The following is an 18,818-nucleotide window of genomic DNA, read 5'->3' as shown; positions in this document are numbered from 1 at the left end:
AAGTTTCAAAAAGCAGCCACAAAGACAAAAATTGGGTCCGTTCACTGGAGGCACTGGGGCATCAATTACTTGCGGGTTTTCACTATTCGTGGCAAGGCTCGGTCCAGGGATATCATCTTTTTTTTATTTTTTTTTTTCTTAATTCATTTAGTTTTATTTGATTTCAGTGCTAGTTTGTTACTTTTATTATTTTAAAAAATGATTTGTTTTAGTTTTGTTTTTATTACTTTTAATATTAGATTTTTTTTTTTATTCATTTAGTTGTAATTTGTTTTCAGTGCTAGTTTGTTAGTTTTGTTATTTTTCAAAAATATATTTTTTAGTTTTGGTTTATTAATTTTAGTATTAGTTTAATTTTTAAATTTTGGGGGGGCTGTATGGAATATTTGTCCAATACAAGAGGGTGGGAAAAGGTCCCAATTTATTTTGTAATAAAGTTCGGTACGCTACAATTATGCTAACAGTTATAAATTACAATTTTATTTTATTATTATATTTATTGTTTATTATTTAAATGACAAAAATTAACCCTGAAGTTATTTCATTAATTATAATACCATTGGTCCGAACACTTCCTGTGTGTAGCCTGCCTGACATGAGAACGCAGCAACTCTTAGAATCCAGCACCCCACCAAAGGTCGAGAAGATGCCGATTGGATATTGAGCTCGAAAGACTTCAAATAATTAGCGTGGCTTTACATTGGCTGGGCAAAATCTGACGCAAGCAATAACTCATAATAATGACTTTTGGGTCAAACTGCTGACAACGAACAATTTTAAGCGCCAATGTTCTTGCATCACTCACAGCAATCAAGCAAAGGTCTACTTGGGGGTGCGTCATTTTTATGTCGCCCCCCCTAGCAGGAAAAAAATCAATGCGTTGGGTCGCTAAGTGGAGCGACTGAGCTGTAAGTGTAATGAGGTCGTGTGTTTAGAAATTCACCCGAGGTTCCCTTTTTTGCATTGATTTCTGCTTAAGATGAAATAGAGCAGATCTCTCTCTCTTTATTTCCTTTCAGTTTGTTTCAAAGCACACCATCAATCACGAAGGCGAAAGTTAAAAAAAAGAAAAAGAAAAGAATGTCTTTGCTGTCATTCAAAAGCCAGATTGTTGTGTCACCAGATTGTTTACTCCGAAAATTGTCTCCTCGTGCGATTCTTTTAAAGAGTCGGTGGCCAACCCGTCAATGATCGTCTGAAACTTCTTCAGTGGACGTATTTAAAAAGCAGTTAAAAGCAAGTTTGTTTCTACAGGCATTCCGGTAAAATAAGATTTTAGATTTTGGGGAATTTGTGTTTTTCTACGTATTTTCCATGTATGTCCATGTTTGACATCATTTTTCATGACTGTACTCAAACCAAGTGAAGCATTTTGTGAGTCCTCTCTCAAAAGTGCGAAATTGGCAGATGCTTAACCGCGCCGTGGACTCTAGGGGGCGCCAAAAATCAGGTGAAAATTCGCCATCGATAGACTTAATATTCAAAGAAACGATCACGTGTAAGTCGTAATTTCAAATCAAAAGGAAAGAAGAGTAAATTGAAATTAATACAAACAATTATGAGCCAACAGGTGAATAAATGAGAAATCATCTTATGCACTGAGCATCCCCTGTTGAATCAACGCTTGATTTGTTGAGTTGCTCCGTATTTCAAAATGCATGATGGCGACAGTTGAACTTTAAATGCTAAATGATCATAAAATTATTTTTTGATGGAGTTAAAAAAAATAGAAAAAATAATCTAATTATTATTGACAAATATTTCATCTTAAATGGCATTAATAAAATATAATTACAATGTGAAAGGCTGCTAAAAGAATTGAAACGTGTTTATTATGTTTGGGTGCCACGTTGGCTTGGCCCGGCCGTTTGCTACATAAATAAAATTTACTGACTTGTACGAAGAAAAAAAAGTATTTCCTTTGAGTGTCCTTTTAAAATGTGTAGCGCCACTTTCCCACATAAACTGTGCAACCGCACTCTGTGATTCTCTTTTATGATCTAATACTCCAAGAAATTCAACTTTATATCTCTCTAAAGTGCTGCTTGCTGTCTGCTTAAAAAAAAAAAAAAAAACAAGATGCATTTTCTAAAGTCCAGCGCCACATCTGCATGCAGCACGAAGCTCTTGCAAAAAAAAAGAGAAAAGCTTGTCTAGCCTGACTTTTTCTTTAATTACGTGGCCGTATCGATCAAACAACAAGTTGATGTTTCTTCACCATCATGGAACATAAATTTTGCAACACGGTTTCCTTAGCGACACTTTTTTTGTTCTCTGATTGATGCGCTCCACCCGCCTCCTCGTGCACCGTTGCAAATCTACTTCATCACCGGTTGGCGGGTGGGGGCGAGGAGGGGGGGGGGACCCTTTTAATCGGCTGGCTTCACCTCACTTTCGAGCGAGCGAACGAGTGCGTGCGGGACGCAACAAGCTTTTTTTTTTTTTTTATTCCTTTCGACGGGCTGCAAGTCAACAGACTTGAAGAAAAGCGTCTCTGCAGGCTGTGCTGGAAGAAAAAAAAGGAGGCTTGGACAAAACGAGACCAAGACATCCAAATCTGCTATCTGACGCTGGAGAAGGGAATCCCCTTCCACTGCCACCCCCCTGCAAAAAATAAAAAATAAAAAATCAAGATTTTGGGCGTTTTTCAGCATTGGACGTTTTCCGCTGGTTGTTTCAAGAGATTTTCTTCTCCCTCAGGAGCCGCACTTGTTTTTTCTCGCAGTCGATTTGCAAGCCTGAGCGGCGTGCTCAACGCTTCCCGTCACCGCTGCTGGGAATTTCCAATTGAGAAGTCACATTGTTGGAAATGGAGATCACACGCGAGTCGGACTCGCCGCCAAGCGACGGGCGGGCGCTCCGGAAGGCAAGCGAACAATCGTGGAAGCAAATGACGGCGAATTTCGTCACGAGGACCAAAGTCCACGGTTTGAAGTTGATGTTCTCGCCGCACAAATCCAAACTGCAGCGGGGAGCCTGGGCGGTGGCCTTCCTGGTCAGCGTCGCCCTCCTCCTCACCTGGTCCCGGAACCGAGTCCTCTACCTGATGTCGTACCCGGCGGTGACCAAGATCTACACGGTGCGGGCTCACAACATGTCCTTCCCGGCCGTCACCTTCTGCAACAAGAACGTGTTCCGCGCGTCCGGTCTGACCCGGGACGACCTGTACCACAGCGGCTACTGGATGGACCTCACGTACGCCAACCGCACGGTGGTGGAGACGAGCTTGGCCATCCTGAAGGAGAGCCACAAGCAGGCTCTGCTCAGCCTGCTGGACTTCAAAGGCTACGAGCGGCCGCCCCGTCGCCGCGTCAACACCACCGAGATGATGGCTCGCCTCGGACACCAGCTGGACGACATGCTGCTGGAGTGCCGGTTTCGTGGTGAGACCTGCAGCGGCAAGAACTTCAGCACTGTATGTAGGTCCAGGCGTTTGTCCGATGGGTGTGCGTGTGTGCGTGTGTGTGGCGTCTCAAAATGTTGGCGGCATGTTATGCTTACAGAGGGGACAGATAGATGACAATTGTTTAGCCCTAAATGTAAAAAATGTAAGAGTTGCATATTTGAGAGAAAAATTCATGTTTGACAGAGAACAAGTCAAATCTTTACAGTATTAAAGTCAAAGTTTCATTTTAACGGGAGAATTTAAAAGAAAAAAATTCTACTTCATTTTCTTATGCCCTTTTTCCTTTCCCTGAAATTTTTTAAACTGACTACCTGCACATAGGCCGCGGTTTTCCATGTTGAAAAAAGTTGAGTTGTTAAGTGCATGCACAGAACGATTTTGTACCGTGAATGCACATCAACAGATTGTTAAAACAGTGCCTTTTAAAACGGCAACAACTTTGCTCATTAAAACAGATCAGACCCAAGAGAAAAAAAAAAAATCGAGATTTATTTAACATATTTTCTGAACTCTAGAGCGCCCCTACTGGTGAAAGAAAATTCCGCAGAAAAGCCGCACCGTTGTATTCGCCGCATGGGTCAAAATTGAGGAAAAACGTAGCGGCTTATCGTCCGGAAAATACGGTAGTCAAAACTAAGAATTGTGTCCGGCTGCCCGACAGCGGAAATGTTGGCGAAAATGTGCCCTCATTTAATACACTTACATGTAGGAATTGGTACAAAAGAAGTATCATATTACTTCCATGTTACTTAAATACGCTTCAGTGGGAAAACGTAACGTGAGCTCCACGATGCCTGCATGGCGCTCGACATTACAACCAATTTATTATTTAAAAAAAAAAAAAAAGAAACTTTCTACATCCCCGTTTTATTTCGGTCCTTTTATATTTTCTGTCAATTTCATATCGAGTGTTCGATGATTTGAAATGAGATTGTTCATTATTTACGCCTCCTGGCTAAGTCCTAATGAATCTTTTAGCTTCTCTAATTAAACATCTGGGGAATTATGGAGCGAAAAAAAAAACCCGACATGTGGGGCTGATTGACAGCTGCAGGTGGCATTTGTAATTTATACCTGAGCCTCGTTGGATAGCTCTTACTGTAATGTCATAAAGGTGAATAAATAACGCCTCGCTGGTCACTAGGATGCATAATTACTTCGACCTTAACCTGCTGCATGTTTCTTCTCCCGGCGGCTTTTAAGTAGGATTATTTGTTGCAAAGTCTTAGATCACATTTAAAGCCGTCTTGCGAATCATGTGGGTCTTTCGCTCGCTTCTAATATGCTAATATGGCCGATATTTGGCATTTTGCCTATTAGCGGCATCTGCCTTTTTTTTTTTTTTTTTTTTTACTTTCAAGGCCGATAAATTAAAAGCTGGTTAATTTTGGCTTGCTGCAGCACACTTTTCTCTGGTGTGCTGGTGGCCCTGCGTGCAGAAGCAGATTGGCCCGCCCACAGCACCGTCTGATTGGTTCCTTGTGCAGTGCGTAGCAGCCAATCAGCATTTAGCTGCCTGTTTGCTTTTTCACCTCGAGTCACTCCCACTATGGGAGGCAACAGACTTTGCCGAAATTTTAATCATGTCAGTCTACTACAACTCACAACTCAAAGAAAACTATTTGCCGTCGTGAACTTGAAAGAAATGTTTTTTTTTTTATGGAACTATAACACATGCAGCGGAGCCTGGGAGCTTTGTGCACTTTTTGTTAGACTTTAAAAATTAAGTTGTCTATTTTCTAAGATCTAAAAAAAAAAAAAGCTTTAACATGTTGTCAATCACTAAAGTTGTTTAATAAACGTGCTTAAGTCATGTTTTGGAGTTGCTCTCTTTCAAAATGTTGACGCAAGTTTGTTTTTTTTTTAAATTCACTTTTCATTATTTCCTGTGGCGGAAATCAATAAGTTGAGAACAATTGCAGCATTCCTAAAAATTTATCCTGACTTTGGAGGTTCCACTGTAAATAAAATTGGATCAAGATTAATTGCGTCCAAGGTAGTTCCGTTATTTTAAAAATGATCATTTAACACAAGTTGTTTTACTTACAAAATGAGAACCATTAGAATTTGACCTTTTGGCGACCTCTGGAATGCTCGCTCCATGTTGTGCTCTTGATTCACTTTTTTTTTTTTTCCCCTCCAGATTTACACACGCTACGGGAAATGCTACACTTTCAACTCGGGGCTAGACGGCAACCCGCTGTTGACGACCTTGAAAGGAGGCACGGGGAACGGCTTGGAGATCATGCTGGACATTCAGCAGGATGAATACCTTCCCGTCTGGGGGGAGACGGGTTCGTGCACGTTTCACTTTTAACGTCTGTCATCATGAAAAGTGGCGGAGAAAAGATCGATTGTCGTGCCGCGGTCGTAGCGCCGACCTCCAGCCACAAAACGGTGTCTTCATTTCTTCAACAAACTGTGAGGGCCTCTCAATAAACTAAAAAATGGTGCAATAAATTTCCCCATTGTGGGACTAATAAAGGACATCTTTATATCAGTCGTTGAAGACCAAAATCGAAGGCCATTTATTATATCCAGTCGCTGTACTCACCGGCAGATGTCGGAGAAATGTGGTGACCTGGCAAAAGTCATGGAACACTGGCCCCATATTACGTCAGATCGTTTTTAACGATGCGCAGGGAATATGTATACAACACGTGGCAAGTGTCCTCACCTTAATTCATCTGAGAAACGAGTTGGGTGCTGCTGTTTTGGTTAGCGACACAGTTGCAATGGGCCAATTCAACTCTTTAATGTCCTTTTGTGTGACGTGGATGGGGAAAAATCAACAACAAAATATCCCCCCCCTCAAAAAAAAATATATTAAAAAAAAAATCTATATATATATATATATTTTCTTTTTTTTAATTTATTTATTTTTATTTTTTTTAAACAAAAATATTTAAAATTCCCCAAATATGCAAATCCGCAAGTGTCGAACCGCGGGCATGCAGGAGTTGACTGTTATTTTAATATAATATAACCATTTATGAGTAGCTGGCTTAGTTGCAGGCGTTTATTTGTCTTAAGTAGATCACGCATCTATTAGAAAAACGGCGTCTATTTGGGGAAATACGGTATTTGTTCTAAAGCCTCCACAAGACAGGAGCCCAAAAAACAAGAACGAGGGGCCAACATATAAATTATGTAATCATGAATAAATAATGTAAAATAAAATTTACAGCAGGTCTTATGCATTTCTTTTGCATAAATCTAACATGTGATCTTGGCTTCCAGCATGACGTTCTGCAGCGCTCAGCATCCCTGCCAGTGAAAGGAGAGACAAAAAAAACAAAAAACAATCCCGCACAAAACGGCGAGTTTGGCCCGATAAAGGTGTGGCGTGCTGTATGTATATCCACAGATGAGACCTCCTACGAAGCGGGAATCAAAGTTCAGATCCACAGCCAGGACGAACCGCCCTTCATCGACCAGCTGGGATTTGGCGTGGCCCCCGGTTTTCAAACTTTTGTGTCGTGTCAGCAGCAACTGGTACCTCGTTCTTAGCACATTCACAACCGGCGTGCACCCCGCTTGACTGTGTGTTTGTCCTGCAACGTTGCCCCCCCCCCCCACCAGCCCCCTCTCATACTGTCGCCACTTCCTCAGAGCAAAATCGGATCAAAATCCATCTGAGCGGTACTGGACTGGAGTGGAATTTAATGAGCCTCATTAACCGTGTGAAAAGATATTCGCGACCCTCGTTGTTGTTCGTGGATTTTTCATCTCTATTTTTAGTCGGCAGAGCAAGAAACAGAAGTGAAAAAAAAAAAAAAAAAAGATAGTCATCAAGATGAAGGCTCAAAAAGATGTTTTCTAAATATAAACCTCACAAAAACGAGCGCTCACTTCAGAGGGATTGTTTTGGCAACATGAACGTGTGACCGAGAAATAAACCATTTTTTTTTCCTTTCGCTTTCATCAGCACTTCATTGTCATGACTTGTCGCAGGATCAAAACTTGAAGAAAGAGGCCACAAAGAGTTCCAGCATTGAGACGCTCCTGCTCGGGTGCCTCGTTGTTATGCCAACGCATTGTTTTGACAAGACAGAAATCAACTTTATAAAGGATTTTTTTTTTTTTTTTAGATCAGCCTAAATTAGCATGCAGGTATGAAATGCACATCACAATTTTTTTTTCTCTTTAATTAGGACTCAAGAAAGCATTGATTGTTTTGACATGAACGTATGAGAAAGAAATGAAAACTAGCTCTTCATTTATTCACAACTCAGTCTGGAAGCGACACGCGTGACACAAAGAGACACTCAAGTGTCGTGTATCCCCGCCATCGAAAACCCAGCGACTGCATAATCAGGTGCCGCGTTGTTATGGCAACACAAAGCGTCAGAAAAAGCTGCTTTTTTTTATATATATATATTTTTTTAATTTTATTTATTTATTTTTTTAAGCCATCTTTAATGAGCACCACTTCCGTGGCTGCATTCAAAGTGCTTCAGGCTTTTTTTTTTTTGTCAGACTGACAGACTTATTAAACCGTCGCATCTCATTGAATTTGACCGTCAAACCCGGTGACAACCGCCTTCAAAAGCGTTCCGCTACCCGGCCGCTCGCTTTGACAGGAAACGTTGACATATCAGTCTTGAATGCTGTTGGTAAAAAATGAAAAATGGCTCGGCACAAACGACAAAAGTCATCCGTCAGCTGCCACTCGTCCCGCGGCGGCAATCCTTCATTTTTATCATCCGGTTTATTTTGTGATGTTTCGGAACGGGAGCGTCAACATCGTGTTTACCAACAAGCTGTCAATTTTCCACTGATTTTGCTCCTGAAGTGAACTGTCCCGTCTCGGCCAAAACCATCCGCATGACATCCAAGCGAGCTTATTTTCTTCAAGCAGAATAACTTGGGATGACTGAGGCGGGCTTGGAAAAGACACCTGGACACCACCAAGTTGGAAATCATCACATTTCTCTTCTTTGGTTCAAAACACTTTGCAGGTCGAAAATAATGTGTGCTATTCATTATCTTAAAGACCAAAAAACAAGCAGACGGGAATGAATTAATCATGACGGCAGCTAAAAGGAAAAAAAAAAAAAAGAAAGATTTGCCCCATTCATTACACGACGGCTATTCGTGTCGGGTGCCAAAGAACAGATGGATGCGAAGGCGCCATTTATTTAAATGTTGTCATTTTGAATCAAGTCAGACCGCGCCACCAAAAACGTCGCCGCTCCAGAACTGCGGGAATCTAACAGTTGGGATTGTTTTGCTGTCGATTTTGGAAAATGTTGCCATTATTGAGCATTTTCAACAAAAATGCACCGCGGCGGATGAATGGGCGTTTTTTTTTTTCCTTCCAGGTGCCATCACATAAAACTTAAAAATACAAAAAAATATATATTAAAAAAAAAAAAATAAATAAATGAATAAATAAATAATTGAAAAAGTCTCACAAAATCTCACTCGCATGCAGTTCAACCTCCAGGTCTTTCCCAGGTTGAACTCCAGATTGCATACATTTGCGAAGTGACATTTCAACAGCGCAATTATGGCACGTCTCAGGTCGCCAGAATGTGTTTTCCCGTTTCATTCTAATGCAAACAGGCTGGCTGGCCTTCCGAACGAGGCGGCGGCGTGAGCGTCTCACCTCTTTCCATCTCTCGCCCGCTCCTTTTTTTAAGCGCTTTACTCTTAACGACGTGGGCTGTGTGTTCCCCTCGCCCCTTGCCCTAGATGAGACGTCTTATGAGGTCCAGCTTCACACTCAGTCCGAGGCTCCTTTCCTCCACCAGCTGGGCTCCCCCGGCTTCCAAACTTTTGTTTCCACCCAAGAGCAGAGGGTAGCGTTACCGTACAGTACAATATGTTTGTCGGGGCTCGCTGCATGCCACAATGTCCACCGAAGCTCATCCGTTGGTGCACGGAACATTCTGGTAGTGAATGAGTTTGTGTGTTCTCGACGGGATTGCGTCACGCGGGTCATTCGGTGTCATTGGCTGTTGTTTGCTAGCCTAGGTTGGTCAACGGACTTCATAGCAATAGAGAGCCCCGTTGCGCTTGATGGCCAATTTTAATTTATAACAAATATGATGCAACATTTTATTCGATTAAAAAAATTTTTTTTTATTAATTTTGACCTAATACTACAAAATTGGAAAGGCTGCATGGCAACATAACATTCTCAAACATTTGTGCTAAGTTTGGTGGCAAAGTGATGACTTGCCATAAAACACGAAATTCATTAGAATAAAAAGTTTGACTTCAAATTTGGGAAGCGTGTCTGTCATGAGTACAGCCACAAAAAAAAAGTCTCAAAAACCTGAAAAGTGGGAATGTAACGATAATCGAAAATTGATTTAAAATCGATTTTAACTGCTGAAAATCTGCATCAATCTAAAAAAAAATAAAAGAATGAATATGGAAATTTTGATCGCAAAAGGATTTTTAATGCTAGAACTTTTTGGTTCCAAAATTAGTTATCCATTAAAAAAAAAAATCGACTCAAAATCGGAACTAAAAATCGAAAATCAAATTGAATCAAGGCTTGAGTAAATCATTACATCCTGACTGAAAAGTCACAAATTTTGTTTTAAACCGACCGATCCAGTGTCATTTTCCACAATTTTGTCTTTTCGATTCTGTCCGATTACGAAAAGCATCAAATTAAAAGTCCGTAAAATAGTTTTTGGGATTGCATGTGAGCGGAACACAGCAAAAAAATTTCATGATGTGCCATAAAACATGAATGAGTCCACCCCAAAAATGAAAGCAAACGAATTTCACATATTTTCCAAGACGACCGTCATCGCGTCCAAAGAAATCAGCCGTCATCGAATTTCAAATTGCTGGATTGCACTTGAGCGTTGGCGTTGGTTTGACCTCTGCGACTTTTCAGGATCTCATTAGAGGCATCGCGCTCATTGTTTAACGCTTTCCGCTGGGAAATCTAATCGAGCTCATCAGTGTGATAAGCTTTAAAGAGGGAAGGAGACTGACTTGTTCACTTGCATATTCAAATTAATTTGCCGCGATGTCTGTCAAGTGAAGCACGTGCGTCCAAGTGGAAGCTGTCAGGAGTTTCATTTTTTTCCCAAATGATTTTTCTGGTTGTGGTGTCCAGTGTGAGCCGGTTTCTATTCCCACGTTACTCTGCTTCCTTCGACTACGGGACGAGACCCGCATCCCTAATTCTGTTCTGCATGACGTCTGCTTGCTCCTGATCGGAAATGTCGGTGTGAACCAAACATTGTGTTGTTGTTTGTTTTTTTTTTTGTTCTTCTTTTTGGACCGAGTGTTGGCTTTGAAAAGCTTGTCGATGTTGTTGATTTGTACGTGAAAAGTGCTTGCTCGCTCGCTTTCTATAATCCGCTGTCCTGCTTTTTTTTTTTTTTTCTTTCTTTTCAGCTTCAGTACCTCCCTCCGCCTTGGGGAGACTGCAAGTCGACTCCCATCGACTCGGAGTACTTCTCCACGTACAGCATCACCGCCTGCCGCATTGACTGTGAAACGCGCTACCTGCTGGAAAACTGCAACTGCAGAATGGTCCACATGCCGGGTACGACGAGAGGGGAAAGAAACATTTGCGGCTCGTGCGCTGCGTCAGGCGTAACTGTGATGTTGTTTCAACGCAGGGACCTCCACGGTGTGCACACCTGAACAGTACAAAGACTGTGCCGACCCAGCCTTAGGTGAGCACGCACACTGCACCAAAAGATTGCACCTCCTCCAAAAGCACTTCTTCACAGGAAGAAAGTGCTACAAGCACTTGGCTGCAGCTTGTTAAGAAAAAAAGAGATGGGAAAAAAAAAAAGAGAGGCACAGTGTGAGATGCGGAAATATTTTGATTATGCGACCAACAGTCAGAGCAAACCAAATAATTCTATAAACTAAGTCCGCAAAGCATGACTTCAAGCCAGGCAGAGCGGAGGAGTGAATATTTCTAAAACAGTCTGACCGCTTAATGGCATCGCCAGTAATTCAAAGACGCACTGGTTTGCAAATGTGTCACATTTTAAATACTTAATTTCAGCGAGAAGGCGAAGGAAGGTGAATTATTTTGTGTCAAGCAAATATGTTCCTCACCGCTTGCAATTCACAAAGCCGCATCAATATTCTTTGCAAATGAGCGAAGTCAAGCATTCAGCCACCAACTAAGAGACATCATTCAGTTATTAAAACACACACTTCTAAATAATGGATTTCATGTATTTTTTACTGTGAAATGGGTCCAATTTAATTTGCATCCGATGAAAATTATTGTGAGAAATCATTGACTTAATCAGTGTCTTCACATCAATTGATGTCATTAATTAGTTTGCATTTAGATTAACATCATGAAATATTTTGATTATAACATAGCCATCTTGCATTAATTATGAACCAAAAAGTCAGTTTCTATCATGTTAGTGACTCCTTCTTTTGAATCGAAGACGCAAATCCTGCAATTATTTGAACGTGCATTCTAAAATGTCAAATGTACATTTATTCCACTGGCACGTGAACGCACCATGTTGCCTCAGTCAGCGACCGTCGCTTCTTTTACAGCGGAGGCCATTATTCGACGGACTTGATTAGTTCCGATTTATGTGTATTGATCCCAAATGAAAAGTCCGCCGAGCCCCTTCCTCTCTTTTCTTCCCTTTTCTTTGTACAACACTTTAGCTTCTGTCATTATTTGCTTTCAAGGAAAGTGAACGATGGCGGCGACTGCAACGCTCCTGATTTGTGCTGAGATATTTTAAGCGCAAAAGCGCAAAAGCGCAAAGCGATTGTTTCTCGGCAGTTGTTTGACGAACTTTGATCATCCACAGATTTTTTGGTGGAGAAAGACAACGATTACTGTGTTTGTCAGACGCCCTGCAACATGACTCGCTATGGCAAGGAGCTGTCCATGGTTAAGATTCCCAGTAAGGCGTCGGCGAAGTATCTGGCGAAGAAATTCAACAAAACCGAGCAGTACATTGGGTGAGTATGACTTAGAATCCGTCAGCAGATACATTAGTTTGGTGATTCTCGTTTTTTTTTTACACCAAGTAGCTTCTAAAATAATACTTCGTTGTCCAATTAAAGCCGACACTCAAGTACAGTAGTTTCGTAGGCCTAAGTATTCATCACAAACGAGGCAGAAGTTTTATTTCTAAAAAAGAAAATTGATTTACGGTAGGATTATTGTAAAGAAAAGAAAAAGGGTACGACTTGAAAGGTAAAAAGTTTAACATGCATTAAAAGTGAAAAGTGGGTTTAAAAAAAAGTACGAAATGGTATCAGCCTTATTTCAGGGTATGAGGTACTCCAGAAAGATACCGATACCGCCCACTGATTGTTGAGGAAAAAAATCTAATAAATAAATAAAAATCTGGCACCTTCCGTGCTGTAGGTGGCGCTACATTGCAGGCGTTTGGCTTTTCCGTGAATCTTCATGTGCGTCAGAAAGACGGAAAGGTCTTTGTTTTCATTGAAATTTTATGTATCGCTATATTCAAATGTAATAATTTATTTACATGTATTTTAATAAAATTTGCATTCATTTCAATCTTAGTGAATTTAATTTGCATTTCATGTATTTATTTTAATTTAATCTTATTTCATTTTAATTTTATGTATCTTAAGTACAGGTGGTATCCGTACTTGGTATCGGCGCGTACTCATAAGTGAAGAACTTTAATATTTAGCACAGTTTGGACATTTACACTGTGCGTTGCGTCGTGTTTGGTTTTAAGGTGGCGTTTGAAATGTGAATTGAACTTTGCCACGTACTACTCACTGAGTACCACTAGAGGGAGCCAGTGTGTGCCACGTACTGCACTCGATCGCTTGTGTTCTTCTTTCGAACGTGCGCATGCACGATGAGTCTCCATCGTTCACCTTCAATGTATCAAAAATGAAAAATGTGACATGATGACGCGTCGGCCGCCAGTCACGGAGTCTTCAACGCATGTCGGCTGTGCTCTTGTGTGACTCGACCCTCCACAGGGAAAACCTTTTGGTTTTGGACATCTTCTTCGAAGCTCTGAATTACGAGAAGATCGAGCAGAAGAAGGCGTACGAAATTGCCGGGCTTCTCGGTAAGACGCTCGCCGCCTGCGAACTTGATGGACGCTTTTGACGGCTGAGCTCAGATTTCCTCTTGACGGATTCTCAAATGAGAAGTGACGTGATGTCCTTTCGTGTCTCGTCTTCTAGGTGACATCGGAGGGCAGATGGGTCTGTTCATCGGAGCGAGCGTCTTGACAATACTAGAAATATTCGACTACTTATACGAGGTAAAGCGACACTGGAAAGAGGTTTTGTTTTTCCAAGTGCCCCCAAAACTGACAAATGTTTCAGAGGGGTCACATTCTGCAAAATGGACTTTTTAATTACTTGGATACAAACAGTTTCCTCTCCGGAGTGCCTGCCTACCCATCAAGTGTGAAATTAAACAGCCGAGTGAATATTTTGTTATCTGCTTTGATGGCTTTTGTGGGTTAAATCTAAATACTCGCTGACACTTTTGATTCTAGGGAAGTTCAAGCTTGTGTATTTTTTTTTTCTTTTATTTCTGCCACTCATCTGTCGTTTGTGTCTTCAGGTGTTCAAGGACAAAGTTTTGGGTTACTGCATGCACAAGAAGCGACCGCAGCGCTGTCAGAGTGACAACCTGGTAATTTATCATCATCTCTTACAATGTGCTTGTTGACATGCAAGGAATGCAAATGAGGGGGGGGGGTGGGGGGGGGGTCCAGGTGTGACAACAGTCAGCTTAATTTTACGGCTGTATTTTTTGTATATCAGCGACGTAGCGCAGACGAGTCGCCCCGGTGGCAAGAAAGGAACGATGGAATTCACTTTTAGCGATTTGAATCCGAATCTGTTCGAGACGAGTTTGTGGGCATCGAGAGTCATTTGGCAAAATTCAACTTTATTCATCAAATTAATTTCACCTAATTGACATGACAACAGTCGGAATACGAGGGAGTACTTGTTTTTTTTTTTTTTCCCACTTAAAGCGTGAGAGATAACGACACACAAATTGTCATCACTTGAAGAACATCCTACAGTGTATGCCTCACTTTCACTCATCTTGTGATTTTTGCTGCCTTGTTCGCCATCCGTGTCATACGTTCGTCATCATCATCCTCATCTTCATCCTCTCAATGTGTCCCATTTCTCACCAGTGAAGTGAAAACGTTGACTTGTCATCCTTCAAAACCTTGCCTTACATAACGCTCATCCGACTCCATCGAATGCCCCCCCCACCACCACCACCCCCCCCCCTTTTTTTTTTTTTAAACGCCAAACACATTGTGCTTGACTTTCATCTCAGTCACCCTCACCCATCTTTCTTTCTTTTCATGATGTCTATTCCAGGAGTTTCCAGAGAACCCAAGCAGCCCTGGTGTCACGCCTAATCATGCCCCCAGGTAGCACAAGTCCCCACCCCCCCTTCCAGCCTCCCCCCCATTGCTAATAGGTGCTCCCACGCTGTCATAAAGGCATCTCATGCATCCCCCCCCCCCCATGATGTCACACTCGTTCTAAAATGTGGAATTTTTACGACGACAAAAGAGCAGAAAATGTGAACGGCAGCATTACTGCGATTTGTCCACTAAACCTCCTCGAGGGTATTTAAAAGATAAGAATAATGACCAGAATTGTATTCGCAATTATTTTTTTCACATTCATCAATTTTTTTTTAGTATTATTAGAAAATACCAAAGCATACAGTGTTTTTGTTCAAATTGCTTTTGCAATAAATGCCGCAAATTTCTGAACAATCAAAGCTATTGAACACCCGAGGCTCCGAGCTAATTAAATAACAACAGCAAATATTTACTATACCCTTACAGCTATAAAAGAAACATTCAACAAATAAAAATTTGCTTCGACGCTGCTCTTAGATGGTGAAGAAAGAAAGCAAATCCAGCTACCGAACGTGTTTGTTGCTCGTTAGCGTGGCTCATTGTGATGCATTCACTGCAGCGCGTTTTTCAAAGTGTGTCATCTAATATAAAGTGTGGTTTGGGAAAAAAAAAAAAAAGCCACACATTGGTTGATGTACGACAGCTAGCGTGGGCGTTGTAACTCAAGGACAGTTTGCCTCCTCAAATTCAATCTTCTCTTTGTCGGCTTTACGGACAACTTGAGTCGCTTTGCTTCTCTGGTGACGCCAAGACTTTGTTTCCGCCAATAATGGTGCCTGCCCCCTTGTGAAAACACATTACATATTCATTGAAAGGTTGTATTACTTTGCCGCGGCACTGAGGCGCTTTTTTTTTCTCCAGATAGCATCACTTGATGCATTACTTTGGGATGTTATCACAGCATTTGAAAAGATTTCTTTGTCTGCGGGCCGCTTTCACCATCTGACTGGCAGCGAGTTCATTCAGCACGCAAATGTTTCGGGAACTATTCAGCATGTCCTTTTCCCCTCAAATAGTGGCCATCGCTTAATAAAGACGTCCCAATCAAAAGCAAGAAATTATTTCAAATTGAGAAAAATGCAGAAAATGCGGAAACAAATTGATTCCGTTTCTGGTGTGCTCCGTTGCATTTCAGAAAATTGGCAATAATGTTGATCGTTCCTTTCCAAAGTAAAAGCAGATGTTTTTGAATGTATTATTTTGATGAAGCGCAAATATAATCGGTCCGTTTTGACACATTTGAGAATATTGACTGTTGAGAGGCTAAAATTGTGGACTATTTCATGTTAAAGGGGAACGAAACATAAAAATGTTCTGAGCAAGAATATGTTGTATGCGAATCCGCTTGTCTAAACACTATTTTGGTGAACATTGTGTTTGTGGAATAGCAATAAAGAGGATGAATCCATCCATTTACATCCATTTTGGCCAATAGCGCCCTCTGCTGTCGACTGAAATTGACATCGCCAAGGTCACATGACCTAATATAATCTTACCAAGACCATTGATGTTTAGTTCCCCTCTAAAGAGTTTTTCTAAAAGGTGAATCGATTATTAAAATAGTTATCGATTCCTTTGATAATTGATTAGTTGTCGATTAATCGAATTGTTGCACCGATGTAGATTCAAAAGGAGGACTAAGATTGTGCTCTTTTCTTTCTCCTCTCCCTCCTTTCACCCTCATGTTTACGTGTGCTTCGCACTCATCATCGTCACAATTCCTTGGTTTGATCCCATTTGATTCATCCTGCCCCCCCCCTCCGCCGCACCCCCACCACTCCCCCACTCCCCTCCCCGTGTCTCCGCAGAGCACCTGTGACACACTCCGGAGTCACTCGGACAGTCTCGGATTCACGCCGAACATGTTACCTCGTCACCCGACTCTAGGCAACTTTGAGGAGTTTGCTTGTTGACAACCTGATGTTTGTGTTTTTTTTCTTTTGTTTCTTTTGGGAGGGAACGGGGGGAGGGGAGCAGGACTTGACAGCAAACTGTGAAACTATTGCCGTATATTAATCAGAGAAAAACAAACAAGGTTGAAATGTACAGTAGTATATCAATGCCTGAATAGAAATAGAACACTATCATCATCCAAAAAAAAAAAAAACTTCCGAAACAGAACTCAGGTTTAAATGCAACATAATTTATTCATGTTTTTTTTTTTTCCAAAATGTCACTTTTCAGTCTCAATGTGTCCAAAAAGGAAGCGAAGATGCAACGTGACCCCGAAGGAAATCACATGAGCTGCTATGTGTAGCACTTGCCAGTCTGCAGCATCTTCTCCAGAGTGACCTTAGCAGAAGGAGTTGATTGAATGTCGCCTTTCAGCTTAAATCCATCGCCTCATATATGCTCACGAGGAAAAAAGCCTCATGTCGCAATGATTGTGTCGCTGAAAACATCTTTCGTTGCCTTTCTTAATAATGTCGATTGTGTCTTATCTCATCGGTATGAAGAAGTATTACGGCCACGCTTCAAAGACGAAAATAGTCAAAGTGTGAGGAAATGAAGTGAAATTGTTATTTGAGGGAACTGAATGTGCATTTTGAATGTAAAAAACAAAAAGAAATACGTAGAAAATTTTAAACTAATACAACAGCCTCACTCTTGTAAGTCGTGGTATGGAAATCTTCTGCCAACTTTATTTTAGTGACTATCCTCAAAATAATTTTTTTTTTTCGCAAAATATAATAACTTTTCTCGTAAATTACGACTGTGCTCCCGCACAATTCCATAATTCCGGGAAGATTGTGACTGTTATCGTTGCAACTTTATTTTTTACCGTTGCCAGTCATCTTGTGTGTATAATTTTGGAAAATATTAATGTGATAAAATTAGGGTTTTGAAAAAAAAAAATCTGACTACAAACTTTTTCATTCCGACATTATTCTCGAAAGATTATTTTCTTGTAAAAACTACACCATCTTTTAAGACTTTATCGCCATAAAATCATACTAGTTTGTCATTTATTTTTAAAAATAGAACTTTATATTTTGTGTACGGTAACTATAACTAGCGATTTTGCGGCTTCCTTCCCGTAAAATGAGTTGTCGCCGTACTACAAAATGATTTGAAGCAGGGGTGGGCAAACTTTTGGATGGGCGGGTCACCATGGGTTCTAAAATTTAACCGAGGGGCCGGACCAGGAGCGAGCATTACAACAAAATTTGTGTCTTTGAAAAACCAGAGTATTTCAAAAAGAAAACATGAACAAGGTTTATTCATTTAATTTTTATCATGTTCGACGGGACGGATTAAAACGTTCAACGGGCCGCATGTGGCCCCCGGGCCGTAGTTTGCCCACACCTGATATAAAGTTCCTATATTCCTTCAGAATTCCGAGAAAACATCCCGCCATTCTATGCGGAAGGTTCAAACTGAAACTTTTTTCTCGTTCACGAACATTATACACATTTTGCCGTCATTCTCTTGACTTGTCGCACGGCCGCTTTTCTTCTCGCCGTGGCCTCAATCCTTCCTCATACACCAAATCAGCACAATGCCTTGTGAAAGTGGTCTCTTGTCTCTAGAAGCTCCAGTCGAAAAAAATGGTGACGTGACGCCGACGCGTGTATATAACCACGACCCGATGCCATGAAGAAATTCTCTCCTGCTCATTTGTGTCGCGTGCGTAGAAATGACAGGTCCGGCTTCATATAGATCTCGAGCGACTGTTTCCATGTGTGACCTTTCACCACAGGGATGTAGACCAGAAGTGTCTTGGTGATTAGCACTAACGTGACGGAGGATCATCGTGGACACGTCGCGTTCCTTAACGACACGAGCGCATTGTACAATTCCGCCGCCGTATCCCGTTGTTATTCTTCTTCTTCTGAATATTCCTCAACATGTAACGCGTCACAAATGACACTTTGTGATGTAACGACCATCAAGTATAATAAAGTGGATATTTACCCATCGTATTTTCGTCTTTGTCGCTCTGTTGGTTTCCGACTTGTTTTTCTCGGATTGTTTCAGAATTTGGTTCTTGAAAGTCAACGGCTCGATTTGAAGTGGAGTGGTGTGAATGTCGATTGTCAGATGAA

At 41.2% G+C, this 18,818-nt stretch overlaps 1 protein-coding gene across 7 annotated transcripts in view; it reads left to right on the top strand.

Moving 5' to 3' along the window:
- The window catches only part of asic1c (acid-sensing (proton-gated) ion channel 1c), a 54,634-nt gene extending 35,939 nt beyond the window's left edge, over positions 1-18,695 (top strand). For 2 of the 7 annotated variants that reach the window (XM_088310637.1, XM_088310644.1), the window contains exons 2-11: positions 5,550-5,700; positions 6,774-6,901; positions 10,775-10,925; positions 11,002-11,058; positions 12,181-12,334; positions 13,343-13,434; positions 13,553-13,632; positions 13,941-14,012; positions 14,720-14,772; positions 16,581-18,695. In XM_088310637.1, the coding sequence (XP_088166763.1) occupies positions 5,550-5,700; positions 6,774-6,901; positions 10,775-10,925; positions 11,002-11,058; positions 12,181-12,334; positions 13,343-13,434; positions 13,553-13,632; positions 13,941-14,012; positions 14,720-14,772; positions 16,581-16,659 (1,017 nt within the window). In that variant the 3' untranslated portion in view covers positions 16,660-18,695. Of the gene's footprint in view, positions 1-2,624; positions 3,416-5,549; positions 5,701-6,773; positions 6,902-10,774; positions 10,926-11,001; positions 11,059-12,180; positions 12,335-13,342; positions 13,435-13,552; positions 13,633-13,940; positions 14,013-14,719; positions 14,773-16,580 lie in introns of those variants that run through there. The other 5 variants (XM_088310640.1, XM_088310638.1, XM_088310641.1 and 2 more) reach the window with 5 other exon arrangements.
- Positions 18,696-18,818: the final 123 nt, after the last annotated feature.

This window comes from Idiotropiscis lumnitzeri, chromosome 12, assembly GCF_059441095.1.
Source record: "Idiotropiscis lumnitzeri isolate Australia: NSW breed Sydney's pygmy pipehorse chromosome 12, RoL_Ilum_1.0, whole genome shotgun sequence".
NCBI classification, from domain to species: Eukaryota; Metazoa; Chordata; class Actinopteri; order Syngnathiformes; family Syngnathidae; genus Idiotropiscis; species Idiotropiscis lumnitzeri.
This window is presented reverse-complemented; position numbering and strand designations above follow the sequence as displayed.